This window comes from Centropristis striata, chromosome 8, assembly GCF_030273125.1.
Source record: "Centropristis striata isolate RG_2023a ecotype Rhode Island chromosome 8, C.striata_1.0, whole genome shotgun sequence".
Classification (NCBI taxonomy): Eukaryota; Metazoa; Chordata; class Actinopteri; order Perciformes; family Serranidae; genus Centropristis; species Centropristis striata.
In genome coordinates this window covers 23,788,110-23,809,298 of record NC_081524.1, presented here as the reverse complement: position 1 = coordinate 23,809,298, position 21,189 = coordinate 23,788,110, and the positions used below count along the sequence as shown (strand labels likewise).

Sequence of the window (21,189 nt, the reverse complement as noted above, 5' to 3'; positions counted from 1 at the left end):
GGCGGTTCAGGCGCTGCTGTCGGGTTCTTGGCGAGGATGAGGAGAAGCTGCTCCACCTGGGAGCCGAGGAGACCCACCTTGGACATCACGGTGGCCTTAAACTCCTCTTGGCTGAACGCGAGTCCTCTGAGTCCTTGGCCAAGGCTGGCCACCTGCTCCTCCTGCTGCGTGAGTTTGGACGCCTGGGAGCGCAGCGCCGCGCTCAGCTGGTCCTGCTCTGCCGAGTCCATGCTGGCCAGTGTGTACTGACACGGAGGGGAAACCCAGGAATAGGACTCGGATGCAGAGTAGTTGAGAAAAAACAAGGTCTTTATTGTGTCCAAGAAAAACGGAGCAACAGGTAACAAAAGGCGCCTCTAAAAACGAGGGAGAAACTAAGAAAAATACCAAAACTCAACTGAGGAGATTTCTAGGCAAAAAGGGGCAAAAGGCCAACAAAAAATCACTCTTAACGAGGGCTAAGGAAAAATAACAATTCAACAAGACTATGACTACAATTCAACAAGACTATGACTGTGGCAATACTGTGGTTCAGAGCTAGTGGTGCGGACAAAAGACATGACACACTGGCACAGGACAAAGGGGAGACACAGACTATAAGCACATGAGGGTAATGGGGAACAGGTGGACACAATCAGGGAATCAGGGAAGACAATCAGACTGGAGACACATGAGGAAGGGCAAGTGACCTGAAACGAGAGGAGAGTTACTTTTCAAAATAAAACAGGAATTGACAAGACAGAGACAGGACAAAAACGCAACTTGACAAAACACTCACCGCGGTGTGACAGACCTATAATTCAGTGTCTCAAATAATTTGAATATTACAAAAGACCAATTTTAAAAAGTATGTTTGGTATAGAAATGTTGGCCTCTGAAAAGTCTGTCCATTTATATGAATCAATACTTGGTTGGGGCTATTTGACTTGAAATACTGGAAATGGACTTTTACATGATATTCTAATTTATTGAGATGCACCTGTATGTGTGTGTGTGTGTGTATGTGTGTGTGTGTGTGTGTGTGTGTGTGTGTGTGTGTGTGTGTGTGTGTGTGTGTGTGTGTGGTTGAGTTCAGTCTTGTAAAATGCTAAAATGTGTAAACTTCTTCTATCACAACAGTCCTGTGCATCTGTTCATTACAGAAACAGACAAACTTGCGACAACACTCAGTACAGACACCTTGTGTAATCAGTGACCACCAAGGCACGCTGGATTTCCAGCATTACTGCTTCAGGTAGTCCAGTAAAAAGGTGTCATCATGTAATCTCAGAAACTTTAGAAACAAAGTTTTAGGGGGAAGAGGAACCACATCAACGTGTTTGCTCTCAGTGAGGTATCTCTGCAGTCAAACACACACTGAAGTAAGTACGCTGACCTGCAACTTTTAAGGATGGAGGAAGAAATCCATTATGCTACGGTGGTTTTTAGAAATAGTGGGGACGCTCCAAAAGGTATGTTTTTTTAAATTATGCATATTCTAGACATCTCAAAAATATCTCTGTTTGGGAGAATAACACTAGAGTCACAAAAACAAGTTATCCTTTTCCTGCCCTGATATTCAGCACAGTTTTGATGCAGTACTATGACACAAACACGTAAATAAAAGAATGTAATAATTTGCTGATTCTTTGTGACATACAGCACCAGTCAGACACACCTTCTCATTCAATGCTTTTTCTACACTGGTACTGAAGGGATCAAAACTATGAAAGAACACATATGGAATTATGTAGTAAAAAAAAGAATTAAACAAACCAGAACATGTTTTGTATTTTAGATGCTTTGAATCAGTCACCTCTTGTTTTGATGACATCTTTATACACTTCTGTTATTCTCTCAATCAGATTCATGAGCTGATCACCTGGATGGTTTGCATTAACAGGTGCAGCTTGTCAAGAGTTCATTTGTGTAATTTCTTAATGTGTTTGAGAGCATCAAAGCAAAAGGAGGCTACTCTAAAGAATCTAAAATATAAAACATATTCTAGTTTGTTTAATTATTAATTAATTAATTAAAACATAATTCCATATGTGTTCCATCATAGTTTTTTTTGTAAATATGTTTTATTGGTTTTTACAATTTTTATCCCACAGAGATGAAAAATACAGAACATGTGCATATTACTTCAATTTGCACTTACCGGTACATCTGTACATGTGTATTTGATTTTTTTTCTAGTTTTAAGAAAAACATAACATCCTTGATCCAATGAGAAAAGGATGGTAGAGCTCGTTGTTTCCATCTGAAAAGTATTAAACGTCTGGCAAGGAGTGTGGTGAAGGCTATAACTACATAGGCTTTAGCTGGTAAGACAGCCCGAGATTTCTCTGATGTTAAACCAAAGAGAGCGCAGATCGGATCAAGATCTAACTGGGTCCAAAACGTCTCACTAAAAGCTTTAGAAATACTTAACCAAAAGGTGGAGAGGTACGGACACAACCAGAGCATGTGCTTTAAGTCTGCTGGCTGACCTCCACATCGGGGGCATAATGGGTTAGCATTTGGATGGATCTTTGCCAGCCACGCCTTAGTAAAGTGAGCTCTATGTACCACCTTCAGTTGGACTAAACCGTGTTTAGCAGACGTAGATGAAGTGTGTATCAGCTTTATGATGGAGTCCCATTGATCGTCTTTAAAAACTACTCCAAGATCAGAATCCCAGGCCTTCCTTAAGTTTTCAGTGGAGTGTGCGTTAATGCTCTGAGATCATAAATCTGGGCTACCAGCCCTCTACTGTCTGACTTCAGTTCAAGAATATGTTCGATATGTGATTTTATGGTATGATTTTATAAGTCACACATTGACTTGATCCCCTTGTTAAACCACAGACTGAATGCAGGATCAGTACAAGAGGGAATGAACATGTGATTTGACCTAACAGGTGAGAGGATAGAGGGCCTCTGTAACCCAAAATGTTTTTTAAATTGAGCCCAAATTTTTATGGATTGATTAACTATTGTATTTGAGCTGAAATTATTGCTAATAAGGGGCAAGGCCGCACAAAATCACTGAGCCTAATTGATGTTGGCATGATGAAAGCTCCAATTGGACCCAGTCTGCTTTATCTACGATTGGGTTATCTTCAAACCAGTGAATTCATTTCTGGATGTTGCATGCCCAATAATAAAAAATCAAATTTGGCAACGCAAGTCCACCAGAGCGCTTCGATCCTCGGAGGTGAGTCTCACTAATACGACTAGGTTTGTTTGCCCATATGAAAGAGACAATACTTTAATCAAATGCTTTAAAAAATATTTTTTAATTAAAATTGGGATGTTTTGGAAAAGATATAAACATTTTGTCAATACTCTCATTTTAACAAGGTTAACACGTCCTACTACTGACAATGAGAGGCCCATCGGTTCATATCCTGCTTACATTTATTAAGGACAGCCATGAAATTTTTCTTAAAGGTGGCAGAGAAAGAGCAAGTGACCTCAATTCCCAGATATTTAAGGCCATTTTGGACCCTTTTAAAGGGGAAAAAATTAGAGGGAATGTCATCTGCCTTAGAGTTTAAGGGGAGAAGTTCGCTCTTTTGTAAATTCAACTTATATCCAGAGATCTTTCCAAACTGATTCAGAATATCTAGAATGTAGGGGAGTGATGAACTTGGGTCGGAAAAACATATAAAAGCAGATCGTCTGCATAAAGAGACGTTTTGAACTCTAGGCCTTCCCGCTGTACACTCAAAAAAATAACTCATTGGATGAACTCAATTAAATTGTGGGCAGAATTTCCATCCAACAAATATATGTAGCCCAAACTCAAAACAAGTGCATCGATGCAATATAATGTATTTGAGTTAATGTAGCTCACTTTTTTACGTTTGGTCGAACTCAAATTAAAAACATGTATGTATTGTATTTAAATTGAGTTACTTCAACTCATTTATGTCAAGGAGAGCTAAAATAAAGAAATTGTGTTCGTTCAACCTAAAAACATAGAATTGAAAAACTGAAATTCATTCTTTTTGGGTTGAAGGGAAGGACAGGGGAGTAAATTAATACATTTTAGGTTACACTTCTTAAACTACTTTTGATTTGATTTTAATTGATATATTTTCATTAGATAAACAATACATTAATGTGTCACATCTAAGAAGAGCTTGAATCATTTTTTGAGTGTATACCTTTAAAGTCCTTACAGAGTCGCAGTGCAATCGCTAAGGGTTCAATGGCCAATACAAACAAGAGAGGGGACAGAGGACACCCTGTCTTGTCAAGTAACCCGACTGAGTATTATTAAAGACCACCGATGCCAGGGGCGAAGAGTAAAGCAACCTGATCCAGGCTATGAACCCCCCTCTAAAGCCAAACTTTTGAAGAGTGAAACCATCATAGTTTTGATGTCTTCAGTATTAATCTACAATGTAGAAAAAATAATGAAAATAAAGAATAATTTTACACTGTCACTCAAGTATAATTTTGAATGCAGGACTTTTACTTGTAACTGAGTATTTTATACACAGTGGTACTGATAATTTTTCTTCAACTTCTTCCACCACTTGAGTGAAAGGTAAAGAGAACTGTGTGAACTTGTAGAAAATGTTTGAAGTGCCTCAAATCAGCAGATAAAAAACTGCAACTCCATGCAGCATCAGCAAACATAATGCTCATAATATCTGACCCCCCATCTATGATCACCATGTTATGTCATTTCCCTTTTTAACAGGTAGTACTTTACAATGACACACAAAGATAACATTGTGACCTCATGTTGGTTTTTCCAGTGAAAAAAGAGGAACCACCAATTCATTTTGAAGCAAAACCTAAAGGCTCTTCTACTCCTGTACAGAGTGAGTTATAAAATCTATTATTATTATTATTATTATTATTATTATCTAGAAACCGTTTGCTAAAATATTAAACATTTGCAGAGAATTTGGACTTTGCAGTGAAATTAAACATTTGCAGGAAATTAAATATTGTGCAGAAAAATTAAGCATGTGCAGAGAAATTTAAATATCTAATATTTAAATATCTAGAGTAGCTTGAAATTTGGAATTATTTCTAAATTCTTCTAAAAACAAACATCAATAATCATATATTAAATTGTGTGTTTTATATTGTATATACTTTGTATACTAATTGTTTGTAATTGTAATTGTAATTGTTTGTTTTAGTTTAGTATCTCCTACTTCTGTCTTTGGAATATTTTTGCACTGAAGTAATCTGGATGTAATTTCTCCCTGGGGATTATTAAAGTAACTCTGATTCTAGTTCTGATTCTGATTAATTCTATTAATTCAATTCAATTCAAACAACTTTATTTGTCCCTGCAGGGCAATTCAGTTTGCAGCCTGTTTGACTATAGAAGTCATGATCATTTAAATTGGTCATAAGGGATAAGTCAGTGCTTCACTTCAGTCATCTTTTCCTCCTCAAAAAGAGGAGGAAAAACCTCAAATCATTTCCCACACAACCATAATAACATCGATGGTGAATGACTTGATTATAATTACAACTGTCATTTGAACATGAGCTTCCTCATGTCAAGCAGATGGTGAAGCAGCTGCACGCTGTCACTTCCGTGTGTTGGTGGCGTGTTCGGGGGTTCTCTGTGTCCTGCTGGTGGCGAGCATCAGCGCCATCGTCTACAGTGAGTAGTAACTAACTCACCACATTTACTACTGTACTCAAATACAACACAAGTCTGAGGTACTTGTTCTTTACATGAGTATTTACATTTTTTGTAACTTCATACTTCTACTTCACTACATTTTAAAAGGGAAATATTGAACTTTTTACTCCACTACATTTAGCTGACAGCTTTAGTTACTTTTCAGGTCGAGAATTAACATAAAAACATGATCAATTTGAAATAATTATTTAAAAAAAACAGCTTATTAAGTAGTTAAAATGAGCCCTACCTTGACGACAGTAAGACGTATATCAATAATAATAATCTAATAATATATTTGGGATATGTAAAACAATCTGAGTGGGTTCATTCTGCATAATGAGTACTTTTACTTTTTACTCCACTACATTTATACATTATACATATAATAAATTCAACCAGCTAACAGTATATTAAGAATGTTGCTTACATAAATGCATCAAAAATCATAAAATTACAAAAATATATTTGGAATTTATTGAACAATCTGAGTGGGGCCATTCTGCATATGAGGACTTTTTACTTTTGATACTTTAAGAACATTTCGATCCTGATAACTTTTGAACTTTTCGGAGTAATTTCACAGTTTGGTATTAGTAATTTTACTTAAATAACTTTCATTTAATTGTCTGTGAAGTTTTTTTTATTGTCTATATAAGATTGTCTGAATCGTGCCTGGCAGTCAGTTTGTATTTTCCTTATTATTTTTTTAAATTTAATTTGATATTCAATGCAACATGGAGATCAGCAATGTTTGGTAGGAAATCTGTCAAAATAAAATATCTGGAGATTGGATAATCCTGCTTCTCTGCCTCCACTCATTACAGTCAGTGTGGTGTTGAAGGAACAGAGAGCAAACCACAGTGAACTCACAGCCGAGAATCAGCAGCTGATCGTGGAGAGGAACATGTTGGAGCGAGAGGCCAAGGAGCTGAGCAGAGTCACAGAGAACCTTAACTGGACGCTGGGAGTCATCCTGAAGTTTAACACCTTTCCAGTAAACGACTACTGCCCTGACAAAAGTTAGCATGTGTTGCTTTGTGGACTGTTGAGTATGTCTAGTCTATGTCTCAAGAATTAGAGGTGTAAATCACAGGTTGCATCACGGCATGATATTAAATCGATTTATTGGCCGATGATACGATATTTGCTGATATCGCGAAGTCTGTCGCGGCTTTGATTCGATTTGATTCAGGGACCAGCAATCTTTATTAAACGATATCTTTTACCCATTTAACACAGCCTGTTACATTTATATCTACTCACAAAAGAGTAAAAATGAAAATATGATTTTTACCATTTTATTTCTGACCAGATTTAAATGAAAATCAATCCAGTCTTTTTTAATACAAGGAATAAAAGTATACCTCGTATACCAATCAATCAATCAATCAATCAATCAATCAATCAATCAATCAATCAATCAATCAATCAATCAATCAATCAATCAATCAATCAATCAATCAATCAATCAATCAATCAATCAAATGTTTTATTTAGATAGCACCTCTCAAACAAATCCAATGTAATTCAAAGTGCTGTAAACATAGATTAAAAAATTAATTAATTAACATTAATAAAAGGACATTGAGACTAATGCACGCTGAGTAATAAAATATAAGTAAATAAATTATAAAAGATTATTTATATATATATATATATATATATATATATATATATATGAATACATGTAAGAATTTGAATTAAAATAAACATTTAATATAAACAATAAAATATAGGTAATACAGATAAAAGCTAATAAAGAAAACAAGAATAAACCATAAAATTGTGTTAATAAGATAATAATATGCTTATAATAAGACACTACATAAAAGCCAGATAAGAAGGATAGGTTTTTAGGTGACATTTAAAAATTTCAATATTTCTAGCGCTCCTCAGATCTTCTAGCAGCCTGTGATCATCTTTTAATTATGAACATAGACCATTCCCAAGATAGGTTCTATCTGTGTGCTCAGCTTACTCAAATTCACATATGATACTTATTATTGATTTTTGGGGTGCTTACTGGATCTTAATACAAACAGTTATTGTAAACTATATTTGTGTCTTAAATATAGAATATTCCAATTTTGCCTTTTTTTATTCACGCAGAGTGTCAGCCTTGTCAGGAAGGCTGGATTCAGTTCCAGGAAAAGTGCTACCTGTTTTACAACGAAAAAGCTCCCTGGAAGACATGGCAAGAGAGCCGAACGTACTGCCAAAAGACAACTGCAGATCTGGTTGTTATTGATAGTCTGCATGAACAGGTGAGCTCTAACATCATGAAGCCATGGAGAGTTTTTAATTGTGTTTCAATTGAAGAGAAAAAAGTTTCTGGTAACTGAGCATTCTGCAGTGTTTCAATATCTTTTCAAAATTCATGCCTAGTAGTGTGAGAGTGTGCATGATTTTGACCACAATCTGACTTCCAGGAATTCATCAGTAATCACACCGAGTACTACTACGACAACTTTCATGGATTCTGGCTCGGGTTACTTGAAACCAAAGACAACATCTGGGTCTGGGTAGACGGACGTAATGACACTCTCGGGTAGGAAAGGCTCATCAGCATTGACCAGGTCGCTTATGTATACTTCATGTACAGCCTTTTAGTGATCGAAGACCTTTTATTTTATTTTTTCCTCTGTTATCCTCTGAACCCCAACAAGCTGTTTCAGGGCTCTTTTTGCATTTTACTCACTGTGGCCTTGTATTTCACTGCAATATAAAAAATATACATAGGTCCTGCACCTCTATGGAATCAGCACAATCGTGGCTAGAAGTGAGAGCAACTTAAAATTGTATTTTGTGCAGAGTAACACAGTTATAATGACATAAATCATAAAAAAAAACAAAAAACACAGGTGGAATTTCTCTGAAAATGTTCCCTTTTTTTGGAATAAAATGTAATTTATATATACAATTATTTACCATGTGCCAACTAGTGTCATGAATATTGGAAAAAAAGAATTGGATCTCCACATGCTTTACATATTGAACTATTTGCATTTTTACAACCTCTCCTGTCCACTCCTCTCAGCTCTGTGTAAACAGATTTGTCACATGACCGTTCGTCTCAGCAGAATCAATCATGGCTTCACAGTGTCACTGAGGAGCACAGAATCTAATGTTTTTAACCGTGATTGGGTTATTCCAAACGGTTATTTTCGGTGACATTTTAAATGAGACGTGGAATAAAGTGAGTTTGACAGATATTTCACAATTTTAAGCTTTGTTTTTGTTACTTTTTCTTCTTGACGGAAACTTTTGTTAACCAATGATCTGTTCAAAGACTGTCAGAAAGTTCAAAGTCTGACAATAATTCCTGTTTTAACAGTTTATGATGAACAGTATATTTATGGCGACTTTTCAAAAAAACATACTAACTGGTTGGGTCCAGGGTCTTTAAAATGCTCAAATATATAAAAACTTCATATCTGGCCTTTTTTGTCATGGACATGGACATTGTTGTTTCTTCATGGACAGCAGAGGCAGAACTATTATTATAGGTACTAATATTTATGTTGTGTGTTTGAAGGTACTGGATGATGAAGGAACAGGGGACCCCTGGTCCCTGTGCCCTGATGATCCCTGGGAGGGATTTGACAGCCAGCTGGGACCCAGCAAACTGTGTGATGCGAAACAAATTCATCTGTGAGATTGATGCGCTTATAAAGTCAAATTAGTGGGCAATATTTAGTTGTTTTTATCCTCCTGTGTTTTATGCAAAACTACATTTCCAGATTATGATTTAACATGTACATTTTTATCATTTTGTGTCGCACATCTTTTTGAGCGGATATCTGTTTGCTGAAGGTGTTTAATGTGTAAACTGAAGAAATGATAACGAAACACAAAATATAACACACGGTTTTCATTCTCACAAGAAGAGCCTGTGGATGTTTCTGATATTCGACCGGAGATCAGGAGGAACAAAAAGCACAGTTGCTCACTGTAATCTTATTTAAATCATGGCAACTAAACATTAGTGACCTTTACCGAGAAGATACGGTACAATACATCTAAATATCACTTCATGCACTTTTGAGAGAATGTTTTTTGTTCATTTGTTTAAAATTTTATTTTTCTCATAAATCACGACTTTGCAAGAGTACATTCAAACAGACGACGACCACTGTGGAGTTAAATTGAAAATCTGTGCAATCACACATAAAAAACATAGTTATGTATAAAATGGTTTTGGATTAAAATCGTTAAATAGTATTATCACTGAGAATAAGTCAATGGAACATGTCAAGTGTTTCTTACAATGATCAGAAATTTAAAATCCTTGAAGCAAGCTGACTTCTGCAACTTCTGCACCAAACATCTGCAAAGTGATGAAACAATGTTCTTCTTGTGGCCGACTTACATGTTTTGTACTCGTGCAGAAGTTTCTGGTGTTGCAAAACATGTGGTGCAAAAACAGTTCCTGTTTACTTTCACTCATATTTCATATTGAATCGTATTGTATGTTTGTTTAATTACATTTGTTGTTGTTTTTTTAAATATGTATTACATTATTCCATGTCTTATTCTTTATCGTCTTCTTATTTTGTGTGAAGCTATTTTTTAGCTGCATTTATGGGATAAATAAATTATGGGATCAATAAAAATAAAAAGATTTGTTCTGAAGTAATAGTAAGGAAAGGAAGGTATTTATTCTGTTTCCAAAAAATGGTGATGTAAAATTAAACAAATATGGCCTCAATGGTGATCTTTTACTTAAGTAAAAGCAGCAGTAGTGAAATACTGTTAAATGTCCTGCATTTAAAAAGTTTAAGCAAAAATACAATACAATAATAACCAATTATACATGCATAATAACTCTATATTTTTATATTCTCTACTATATTTTTTACACTTTTACTTGAGTAAAGGCAACAATGCTGCAGTGTAAAATACTGCCATATGGATAATAAAAGTCATACATTAAAACATGTATTCAAGTAAAACTAGAAAAGTTTGAGCATCAAAATACACAGAAAGTATAAAAAGTAAAAGCAGTTATTATGCAGAATGTCCCTTTTTATAATTACATATTTTGTATATTACTGGATTATAATTATTGATGCATTAATGTGTAAATAAGTCATTAACACATTTTACACATATAACCCAATATAGTCAAAATCTACAAACTGTAATAATTATATATTTTTTCTAACTTTTAATTTAAGGCAACAACACTACAGTGTAAAAAAGAATGTTATAATAGTCCTGCATTTAAAAAAAAAAGGTATTCAAGTAAAAGTACAAAAGTTTGAGCATTAAAATAAACAAAATGCATAAAAAGTAAAAGTATTTTTTATGCAGAATTTCCCCTTTCATACTAATGTATTTTATATATTACTGGATTATAATTATTAATGCATCAATGTGTACTCAATATATAATCTATAAATGTAATAATGATATATATTATCTGTTTAAATACAACATGGTGTAATTTGCTAATTATATTTTGTATACATAATCAGAATCTGAGTAAGAAGTGACAAAAGTTACATTATTACCTTAAATAAATGTAGTGGAGTACACACCTTAAAGTTATTACTTATGTACAGTAGTTGAGTAAATGTACTGTTACTTTGGAACATATGCGTGACATGCGAGCTGAAACCTTTGTTGTGTCATTAAACACGTCAGTAGAGTCAAACCTGTTGTAACTGATAAGGAAACTGTTGGCAACGACCTTTTGTCCTTCCTGTATTGAACTTTATGCTTTCTTCATTTCTACTGTATATGTAATGAGGTGTAACTCTGGTTTTAGAAAAGGTCAAAAGGTATTTGAAGGAGATTATCATTTATATCTTCAATATCTTGGTCTGAGATTCAGATTCTTTATCTGTGTCATGTGTCTTTTTTTCCACTACAAGTGCTGGTCAACGAATTAGAATAATTTGAAATAGTGCAATCATTAAATTCTTTGAATGCATTTTTTGTGCAGAAAGCAAATCAGGTGTTCACCGCACCTGTCCTACTCGTTAGACTAATCACAGAACTCGTTACCTGTAAAAAAATTTGCTCAGCTGAGCTTTCCAAAAGGCCCATTTAGGCCATTTAACTGTGACACTGTTGTTTTATTGAATTAGAATAATGGAGAAACCGTTTCATTGAATTAGAATAAATGCTCGAATTTTTGTTTTCTGTGAAGAGTGTTCACTGTGCAGTATAAAGTCAGGGTTGAGTAGAATTTCTAAGTTGTAAAATCAATCATGGGTAAGCAGCGCGACCTCTCAACCGGAATAGTGGCTCAAATTCAAGCCCTTCGCCAACAAGGCTTGACCCAAACTAAAGTTGCTGAGCAGCTCGGCATCAGCCAGTCTTCCGTCTGCAAAGCTCTCAAGAAAAACTGCAGCAAGCGCACCAACTGTTCCGGCGTCCGAAAAACTTCTGCTCGCGACAACAAGCAGCTGAGAAAGATCGCAGTCAGCAACCGGTTCAAGTCCACTTCCGAGCTCACCGACTTGTGGAACAAGCAGACTGGCGCTGACGTCTCCAGATGAACCACTTACCGTCGTCTGCGCGAACTCGGCTTCAAATCTCGCGTTCCAGCAGTAAAACCGATGCTGAACAAGAAACAAATGGCGAAACGGCTGAAGTGGGCCAAAGAACACGGCGAGTGGACTGCTGAAGACTGGCAGAAAGTGGTCTTCAGTGACGAATCACGCTTCTGCATCTCCTTCGGTGACCAAGGTCCTCGTGTCTGGCGTCGTGGTGGCGAAACCTACAACCACGAGTGCGTGAAAAGATCCGTCAAGTTTCCCCAGAGCGTTATGGTCTGGGGATGCATGTCCGCTCGAGGTGTAGGGAAACTCTGCTTCCTCAAGAAGACTGTCAATGCTGCCGTATATCAAGATGTTCTGGAAACATTCCTGATTCCGACTGTTGAGGAACAGTTCGGCGAAGAAGACTTCATATTTCAACAGGATCTTGCACCGGCTCATGCGGCAAAGTCGACCAAAGATTGGTTCACTAAAAAACAGCTTGAAGTTTTGGCATGGCCGGCCAACTCGCCTGACCTCAATGTCATTGAAAACCTTTGGGCCATCGTCAAGCGGAAAATTCGCGACAGAAAGCCTACTACGCTGGACCAACTGAAGCAGAACATCGCCACTGCCTGGGTAGCTGTGAGTGCGGAAACTTGCGACAAGCTGGTCAAATCGATGCCGCAGAGACTTCAGGCAGTCATACAAGCCAAGGGGGCAGCCACAAAATACTGAGAAAGTGATGATTCTAATTATAATAAAAATTATTCTAATTCAATGAAACGGTTTCTCCATTATTCTAATTCAATAAAACAACAGTGTCACAGTTAAATGGCCTAAATGGGCCTTTTGGAAAGCTCAGCTGAGCAAATTTTTTACAGGTAACGAGTTCTGTGATTAGTCTAACGAGTAGGACAGGTGCGGTGAACACCTGATTTGCTTTCTGCACAAAAAATGCATTCAAAGAATTTAATGATTGCACTATTTCAAATTATTCTAATTCGTTGACCAGCACTAAACTAATTTGAGAACAAGCCGTATGAATAATCACACAAAAAAGAAAGTATTGTATTCATTTTTGGTGCCACTTTAGAATCAAGTATCTAAAATCTGTACATGCTACCTATACATCAGAAGACTTTGAAAATATTTGGAAAATACTTCCGGAAAACTATCAGCTCACACCTGCTCACATCTAAAGACGAGTGTTTAGAGTTTTTAGTCGCAGCCTAGTCTCACACTGAGATTTTACACAGACCGTGAATCTTGCAGGGTAACTATTTACAAGACTACAACTAGATTCTTTTAGAATTTTTTCCTACCATGAAATGTTTTCCCATCATGTTCTTAGTAAAAATTTTACAAAATGGAGGAGAAGCAGCTTTTGGCTACAGCTGCTCTAGTGTGTGCAGTGTTTTGTGTTGAAAAAAAAAAAAGACGCCACAAAATGCGCCTCACAAAGCTGAAAAACTGCTTCTGTTTTTTTCTGACATGAGAAGTTGACTATGGTACAATAAAAATAGATATAAGGAAGAATAAAGGAAATGAAAATCTAGAAATAGATTGATGATATACATTTGTGTCCTATTTAATTATAATTTGTTTAATTTAATAATTAACTGTATCAGCTCTATCATCTTTCATTTAGTTAAATCATACATTAATCATCAATTATTTGTTACTTATGTATACATTTATTTATACATTGTAACTGGGTCTCCTTACTGTTCTCTTTACTAAGAAACAGCGGCCAAAAAAATCCTTCTTGTGGCCGTAAATATATGACATCACTATATTTTTTATTTAGGACTGAGCTTACTAGCATTATTATTGTGATGTTACTTTTGAAGTGAAGTGGTTTTACTGGCCGGTCTGGAACCAGGGACCTTTCCCCCGCTCATCTATTGGTTGTTAATTGTGTTACGTCACTGAGACTTGAGATAATATCAAACATGTTTGATATTATCCAAACCCAAGACTAGGAAAAGACTGATATGAAACAGTGCAGATTACTACCTTACAAAATATTTTGGTGTAAGCCCAACATTAAAGAAACAAATCCATGTTTAGCTTGATGTGTCGCATCATTTAATGTTCATATAAAGTTCAGAATTTCATGTAATACCAATAGTTTCATCTGTCTACTTCCGCATTTTGCCTCCTTACAAAAAAGCAATGACAGTTGTTAAAAACCTTCAAGTATTCATGGTGAAGAAAACTACACACAATTCTTTACATTTCGTATCAATCAATGCATATTTCACATAAAGTGGTAATCACAGGCAACTTGTAACGAATTGGCTCGAGCTATGAATGTTTGACAACCTACAAATGTCGACACCGACTTGATTTTTTAGTCATTCAATTCATTTTAGCGTCAAACTAAAAGATCCACTGACAGATTAAGATGATCACATATCATTCATTATCACGCATCTAAAGTCTAAGTCAACAGCAAATATCTGAACTCAGTCACTTTTGCAGCAGGTTATCATAAATTCAATAGATATTACCGATGTACCGATAAAAAATCTCTGTAAAAGTAAAAGTGAGGTTGTTTAACAGGCAGAAGCTGCTGGAGCTCACTATCAATTAATTTACAGGCCCGTCACGTCAGAGAGCACAGCCCCCATAAAGTCCATGTTTGGCACATGAATACTAACTTCCCCAGTCAGACAAGACAAACCTATTAATAATCAAACACTACTCTTTGGACTTCTTCTTTTTCTTCTTCTTTGGAGGAAGTGCCTCCTCGTTTGTATCGTCATCTACTGATACTTTGTCCTTTCTGCGTTTTTTGCTTTTCTGCTTCACTTCCGTTTCTTCTTCCTCTTTGACTTCTGCTTCCTCTGATATAACAGCAGCTTTTTGTTTTTTTGTTTTGGGAGCGCAGTCCTGGGCCGGCTCTGATTGGCTGGATTCAGCGCTGTGACTCTCCTCTTCCTCAGCAGGTTCAACGTGGCGTTTGGAGGACTTCTTCTTCTTCTTCTTTACTTTGGTGTCTGTGTGCAGCTCGGCGGTCTCCTCTGGACTCTCGCTCTCTGCTGCTGCAGGTGAGGAAGTCCTGTCTTTCTGCTCTGCATTCTTTTTCTTCTTTTTCCTCTTTGTTTTTTGGTCTGCTTCACCGTTTTCTACACAGATCACTACCCCCTCAGTTAATTTTTCAGTGTCCTCACTGGCTTTTTTCTTTTTCTTCTTCTTTTTGGGTTTAACATCTGCTCCAGGACTTTCAGACACTACATCACCATTTAGCTCATGAGCGCTCCCAGTGGAGCTCTTCTTTTTCATCTTTTTTCTCTGAGAGTCCTTGGCCGTCTCCTCCTGACTCTCAGCCGTCCGATCAGCTGACTGGGGGGTCTGGGGAGTCGGTGCAACACAAACCGGTGGAGAACTTGCTGGTTGGCTCTTCTTGCCATACTTCGCCATGAACTCCGCCTCCTGCTGTTCTAGTCTGGCTAACTTGGCGCTCATGGTCAAGCCGTGCCTGGCTCCTCTAGAAAAACAAGATAAATTAATTAAAAATTTTAAAATATTTGACTTGACACAGAGATGCAAGGCGGTTGGACAGACTGGTCTAAAGAGCTGGTTCTGTGGTTGGAGCCAGGTTGGACACACTGGAGGAGGTGGTGGAGAGATGACCTCTCAAGATGTTTGAGTCCATCCTGAAATACCCAGACCATCCGCTACACAAAACCTTTATGGACCAAAAAAACAGCAGTGGACGGCTCCCCTCTGGGATAAATGAAGTAATTTTGATTTTTAATTTGATTTGATTGATTTTGTTATTCTGAAATATTACAAAAACAATCTATGTTTATAATCTTATGAATGATCTTACTTGTGAGCCGTGCGTCCTCCACAAGCCTTCATTAGATCAGCGTCAGAAAGCCTGTCAAGTATCAACAAATAACTTAAATTGTACAGCAGTTACAAGGTGCTTTTGCAGACAAAAAACAATATTATCATTATAAAGATCATTATAAAGAAATGATGAAAAAAAAACAGCCAATATGAGATGGGAGGAGGAAAAACAGGTAGGAATGTTTTGCAGCTTTTGAGGAAAAAACAATTATAAAACTGAACAAATGAGATGAAGTTCTTACTTTGTGGTGCTGGAGAGATCCAACTTCTGGTCGTCCTCGTCGTCTGAGCTGCTGCTGCTTTCGTCTGAGCTGGAAGCTTTTGGCTCCGGCTGCTCCTGACCACTGAGCAGTGTGGCCGACTGAGAGAGAAGCATAGAAATAAATCAAATAAATTATAAACATATAGCATTATAATAAATGTACAGAAAAGTGTCTGTAGAAGTTTATTTGAGCTATCAAATGATGTTTTACTGTTTTCATTTTTAGTCAACAAATCCAACAAAAATAACCAAAACCAACAATGAATTCATCCTGCAAAGTATTCCCTCAGTGCACGAGACCTCCATTGTTAAATATCCATTAATATTTCCCCAATAAACAAGATTACCTTGACAAAGCATCCATAAAGTTTGGCTTTAGCCAGCGCGGCTTTCCGTGGCTTTTTATTGGAGATCATCCCATCATCTTCATCTTCCTCCACCGTCTTCTTCAACTGAATACCGTTCTGGATCACACACAAAACCAGAACATGCTTGACACTCTGATTTCACTCATTAACAAGTTCTGTAAATCTTGGTTGGAGGTGATTGAAAAATAATTTAAAAGGCACCTTATAACCTCTACACCCAGCGGTGCAGGAGGAGGGCCGAACGCCTGCTACTGTTAGGCAGACGGTCCTCTACTACAAGGCTCAGGGCCAACTTCATTCTGCAGGCCATAGAAGCTGTTTCATGCTTGTTGCGATTAGTGTGCGATTAGTGTGCGATCAGTGTGCGATCAGTGTGCGATCAGCGATTTTGCATAATTGCGGCCTGTGGGACTGTGAGCAATGGGTCTAAGTGCCAAGTCACGCACATCCCAAGTGTTGTAGAAATGTAGCAATGATTGTCTACATGTAACAACAACAGATAAAGAGAGGAAAGGTTCGTTTTCTGAGCCGCTCTGACTGCAGTCATTATGAAACAGCCAGACATGCACGGGGACCGAGTGCACTGATCGCACCATGCCGACCCTGCTAACAACAAGTAGCATCAGACATTCATAGTCAGACAGTCATATCCCGATACATTTAGGCTGAATATTGATATACAATATATATCCCGATATTTTAATCGTTAAGTGAAAGCAAATGTTCAGTCAAAGTCAAATATGACATGTCACAAGTAGTTTTATTGAAACCATTTATTTAAGTGAACATAAATACTGTATAACAACAGGAGAACCTTTAAAAAAAAATTAAGTGCAGCTTGCCTGGAGCAAGGATCACAGTGCAAATTTGAACTATATCGATATATGCGATATGGTCTAATTCCAGATCACATTTAAAAATATATCGATATATCGCCCAGCCCTAGACACCAGTGCTCCTAGTCATTTGAAAGGGAGTACTGCAGTTAACAGGAGATCCTTTCTGTAATTGTAGCCTAACTGATACTGAATACCAGTGCCAACATTCATTTTAACAGACTCAGTTTTTGGAGAAACACAACCTGGAAGATGCCCACGGGAACAAAAACCTTGTTTACCACATAGAATTGTAGCATTTTGTTGTTTACCGAAAAAAAACATTCATGCTATTGGCATTGTGCCGCTCTTCAGGCTGGGATTTCCAGTTAGTAATTCTACTCTCAAGCTCGTCACTATTGTCACTTTACCTTTATATACTTTTACTAACTGCTTTACAACCTCTGTATAGACGTACATATTCATTACTTCTCATTATGCGTACACATTTACTACATCCAAGTTTACAGTTTAACGTAATGCATATGTCACATTTTATCCCCATATTTTTATTTTTCCACTACTGAATTTCTTAGATTGGCTTTTTTTTATGAACATTGTTGGAGGAAGCCTGAGATCCAAAAAAATTTTCATTACCAGTGGCTACTTCTCTGCAACTGCTGAGCACATGACAATAATATTTGAAACTTGACCTTTAGTTCAGAGTTTCAGGATGGAAATATGACTTTCATATGTTGCTTTGAGCCATCAAGCTGCTCCTAAAAGACATCGTCCCAACAAAGTAGCTAAATTAAATTGATATGTAGAGGAGGTGAATCAGTGAGTTTTCCCAGTCATTAATCAGATGCAAGATTTCATCTCTCACTACCTTTAGATTAAAAACAAAAACTATGTTGTGTTTAGTCCAGGTGACTGCGAGCGTCCCTAACTGTGTGTTCAGCTTCTTCTGAAGGTCGGACTTACCTGATCAGTTTCCACCTGCAGACTGGAAGAGGCCTTATTGAAGACATGATCCCACCAGTGGAAGGTGAACTGATCCCCTTCCTTATGACCGACCTGTTACAGAAGAGCAACATGTGAGCCTAAAAAAAAAAAAACTTTCTTCAGAACAAAAAACAGATTTCATGAAAAGGGAAATTGCTGCATAGAAGCAAACGTATCTCACCCCTCCTTTGTCACATTTCACTTTGACCTTGATAGCTTCTGATATGCCGTTCTCAGATCGCCCGAGTCCTTTCCCTGAGGGTGAAAGTGGACTGAATAAGACATCTGCACCTTTCTCTGGCACACTGCAGTGGCTGAACAAAAGAGATCAGAGCATCTTACCTTGTTCCCAGCCATGACGCAGAAGTTGCTGCTCTGCAAACCTCAACCCACGACTTTTCTCTGGTGCAATTTCTGCCATCTGTAAAAAGGACAGTTTGACGATAAGTAGTCAAACTTGAAACATTTACTTGATTCTAGTTTAACTTATTTTATTTATACAATTTTATGATCTGGTAGGAATGCAGCATACAATTGGCAAGGAAGGCGAAGGAGAGGAAAAGCCTTAAAACCCTCCAAGGGCTTAAAAAGTGTCATTTTTAGGTGGCATATTATGAGAAATAATCCTATAATTTATTTAATGTATTAACAATTTGATATAGTAAAGCCAAACAGATTGGCTTTCAATTAAAACCCAACTGTTAGACCAGCATAATGAATCAATGGCAGTCATAAGTTACAGACACTCCCACTTTTGATGCAAAAATAAAAAGATTCTTGGTTAAACAATTGTTACAGTATATTAAGTACCTCGACTTTATTGCTTCCAACTATTTATTTGCGGTTTTGCAATGTTTGGATTGTTTTCTGGTAAGTCTTATTTGTTTCATTTGTCTTCTGTCTGCTGTGTTTTTGCATCTTTGTCTTCTTGATTTCATTAACTTTGATTTGCCTTTGCTTGGCTGGTCTTTATTAGTATTATTTTCTACAAACTGTCATTACATTTGGAGTAGAGAGTGATTACAGCTTGAGCTTCTTTAATGTAAACAGTTGCTGCTGTTAGTGAAATAACTCATGCATTTAAGGAATAAAGCATAAAGTACTCTAATTTTACGCATTTACTAACAAATACAATTACAAATGTACACCCAGCCCTATATCTCAGCAGCTACTAACGTATTTATTACTTCTAAGTACACTGCAATGCCCCAAAGTTGTTTGTGTGATTATATTTAAACCTGCTGAAAAGTTTTAACAGACTGATATTTTATTTTACCTCATTAAAAACGTAAGCTACTCTGTGTTAAACACTCCTATCACATAAACAGTCAAATAAAATGTATATATTAATATTATACTACTATTATATTGCACTTAAATGCGGCTAATTAATATTCGTGGTGGATTAGGCTCATTTAACTGTCTCAGGCGTGTTTTCTAACAGTGAGATGATACGATGGTAACAGCTAACAGCCTCAAGTTAAACACCTCATAACAATAAGTTTCTTGTAGTTACAACCTCGCTTTGGTTAACTTTCAACAAACAGCGTTATGAATCAAATCCAAACATACCTTTTGACGTCTTGTTTCATTAAAATTCCATCTTTAAGAACTGAAAAAGGAGGAAAACAGACATTTAAACGCGACTGCCGACACTAGCCATGAGGTTCCAGCAGAAAGCTGACATGACACCGGAAACACGTGACAACAGCTACCGCCTTGTGTTTCTTCTTCGTGGTGTCATTTGGCAGCAGAGACGCGTCCAGTAAATAATAAATAAGCGTGTTTGCTGTATTAAATACGGTATTAAAATGCTGTTTGAAGCGTTTGTACATAATTTGTATCATAAACATCACTTTTTTTTACTGTCACAACAGAGTCCTGTAAAAGTAAAAGTCCTGAATTTAAAATCTTACATAATTTGAAAGAACAAAACTATTTGCATGACAATATTTAAAGTGCCAAAAGTAAGTCACTACGTCCATTATTATTCATTATTCTATTCATTATTAAAAAGTCAGACCAAATTACGCCAAATTTGTCATATTAGGAATGGCTGCATAACAAGTTGATCGTGTTTTCGTGAACGACCGTATGGTGCATCGCTTTGAAAGTTGCTGCTGCAATTATTAATTGGACCATATTTTTGAATACTTTTAATAATATTTAATACTGAAACTACCACTACTACTACTACTACTACTACTACTACTACTACTACTACTAATAATAATAATAATATATAAAATAAACAGATAAGTTGAAAATATTGAAAATATAAAAAATATTAAAATGAATAATAATAATAATAAAAATAATAATAATGATAATAATAAACCCATAAAGTATGTGAAATCTAAAATATATATTTAAAAATTACAATGATGTTAGAAAAATATTGAATTACTTAAAAGTATAAAATTATATTAAAAAATATATGTTTTGAGCATAGGATTCCATGTGAATTAAGGAATAGTTTAAGCTGCCTCTAATGTCTTTGGATATGCTGTTCCACAGTTTGGGAACATTATGAGATTATGAGATCTTTCTGCGTCTCAAACGACGCACGTAAATGTCATAGAAACAGAATGACCGACACATCTAGCCCATATATAAAGGCCAGCAGACCTGTCATTTCTCATTTTGCACCTGGACATGGACATGAGCTGAAAACCTCTTTACCCAAACTGTGGAAACTTTCGGAGACTTCTAAAAACGGACCTTGTAGGAAAAAACAAAACTACTGCTTAACGCAACTTTTGCGT

General features: G+C 36.5%; 2 protein-coding genes across 2 annotated transcripts; one reads left to right on the top strand and one right to left on the bottom strand.

The window, feature by feature from the left end:
* Nucleotides 1-1,390: 1,390 nt before the first annotated feature.
* LOC131976711 (killer cell lectin-like receptor subfamily F member 1) lies at nucleotides 1,391-10,171 on the top strand. The gene is made up of 7 exons (XM_059339861.1): nucleotides 1,391-1,451; nucleotides 4,733-4,798; nucleotides 5,485-5,601; nucleotides 6,450-6,644; nucleotides 7,735-7,889; nucleotides 8,055-8,173; nucleotides 9,161-10,171. Exons 1-7 carry the CDS (start codon nucleotides 1,391-1,393, stop codon nucleotides 9,306-9,308), a joined length of 861 nt encoding a protein of 286 aa, XP_059195844.1. The 3' UTR covers nucleotides 9,309-10,171.
* A 4,007-nt stretch (nucleotides 10,172-14,178) lies between these two features.
* On the bottom strand, nucleotides 14,179-20,254 carry gpatch4 (G patch domain containing 4). Its single transcript, XM_059340245.1, has 8 exons — nucleotides 19,997-20,254; nucleotides 18,767-18,845; nucleotides 18,606-18,679; nucleotides 18,404-18,496; nucleotides 16,584-16,700; nucleotides 16,217-16,335; nucleotides 15,952-16,002; nucleotides 14,179-15,606 (listed from the first exon to the last, which is right to left on the bottom strand). Exons 2-8 carry the CDS (start codon nucleotides 18,843-18,845, stop codon nucleotides 14,817-14,819), a joined length of 1,323 nt encoding a protein of 440 aa, XP_059196228.1. The 5' UTR covers nucleotides 19,997-20,254; the 3' UTR covers nucleotides 14,179-14,816.
* Nucleotides 20,255-21,189: the final 935 nt, after the last annotated feature.

Excerpts from the sequence above, each read along its gene's own strand:
- LOC131976711 (XM_059339861.1), top strand. The coding sequence starts at position 1,391 with ATGGAGGAAGAAATCCATTATGCTACGGTGGTTTTTAGAAATAGTGGG. Across the intron at positions 5,602-6,449 it reads CATCAGCGCCATCGTCTACA|TCAGTGTGGTGTTGAAGGAA; the intron begins GTGAGTAGTAAC and ends CACTCATTACAG. Across the intron at positions 8,174-9,160 it reads GGACGTAATGACACTCTCGG|GTACTGGATGATGAAGGAAC; the intron begins GTAGGAAAGGCT and ends GTGTGTTTGAAG.
- gpatch4 (XM_059340245.1), bottom strand. The coding sequence starts at position 18,845 with ATGGCAGAAATTGCACCAGAGAAAAGTCGTGGGTTGAGGTTTGCAGAG. Across the intron at positions 18,680-18,766 it reads GCGTCATGGCTGGGAACAAG|GGAAAGGACTCGGGCGATCT; the intron begins GTAAGATGCTCT and ends TTTCACCCTCAG. Across the intron at positions 18,497-18,605 it reads TGAAATGTGACAAAGGAGGG|GTCGGTCATAAGGAAGGGGA; the intron begins GTGAGATACGTT and ends CTTCTGTAACAG.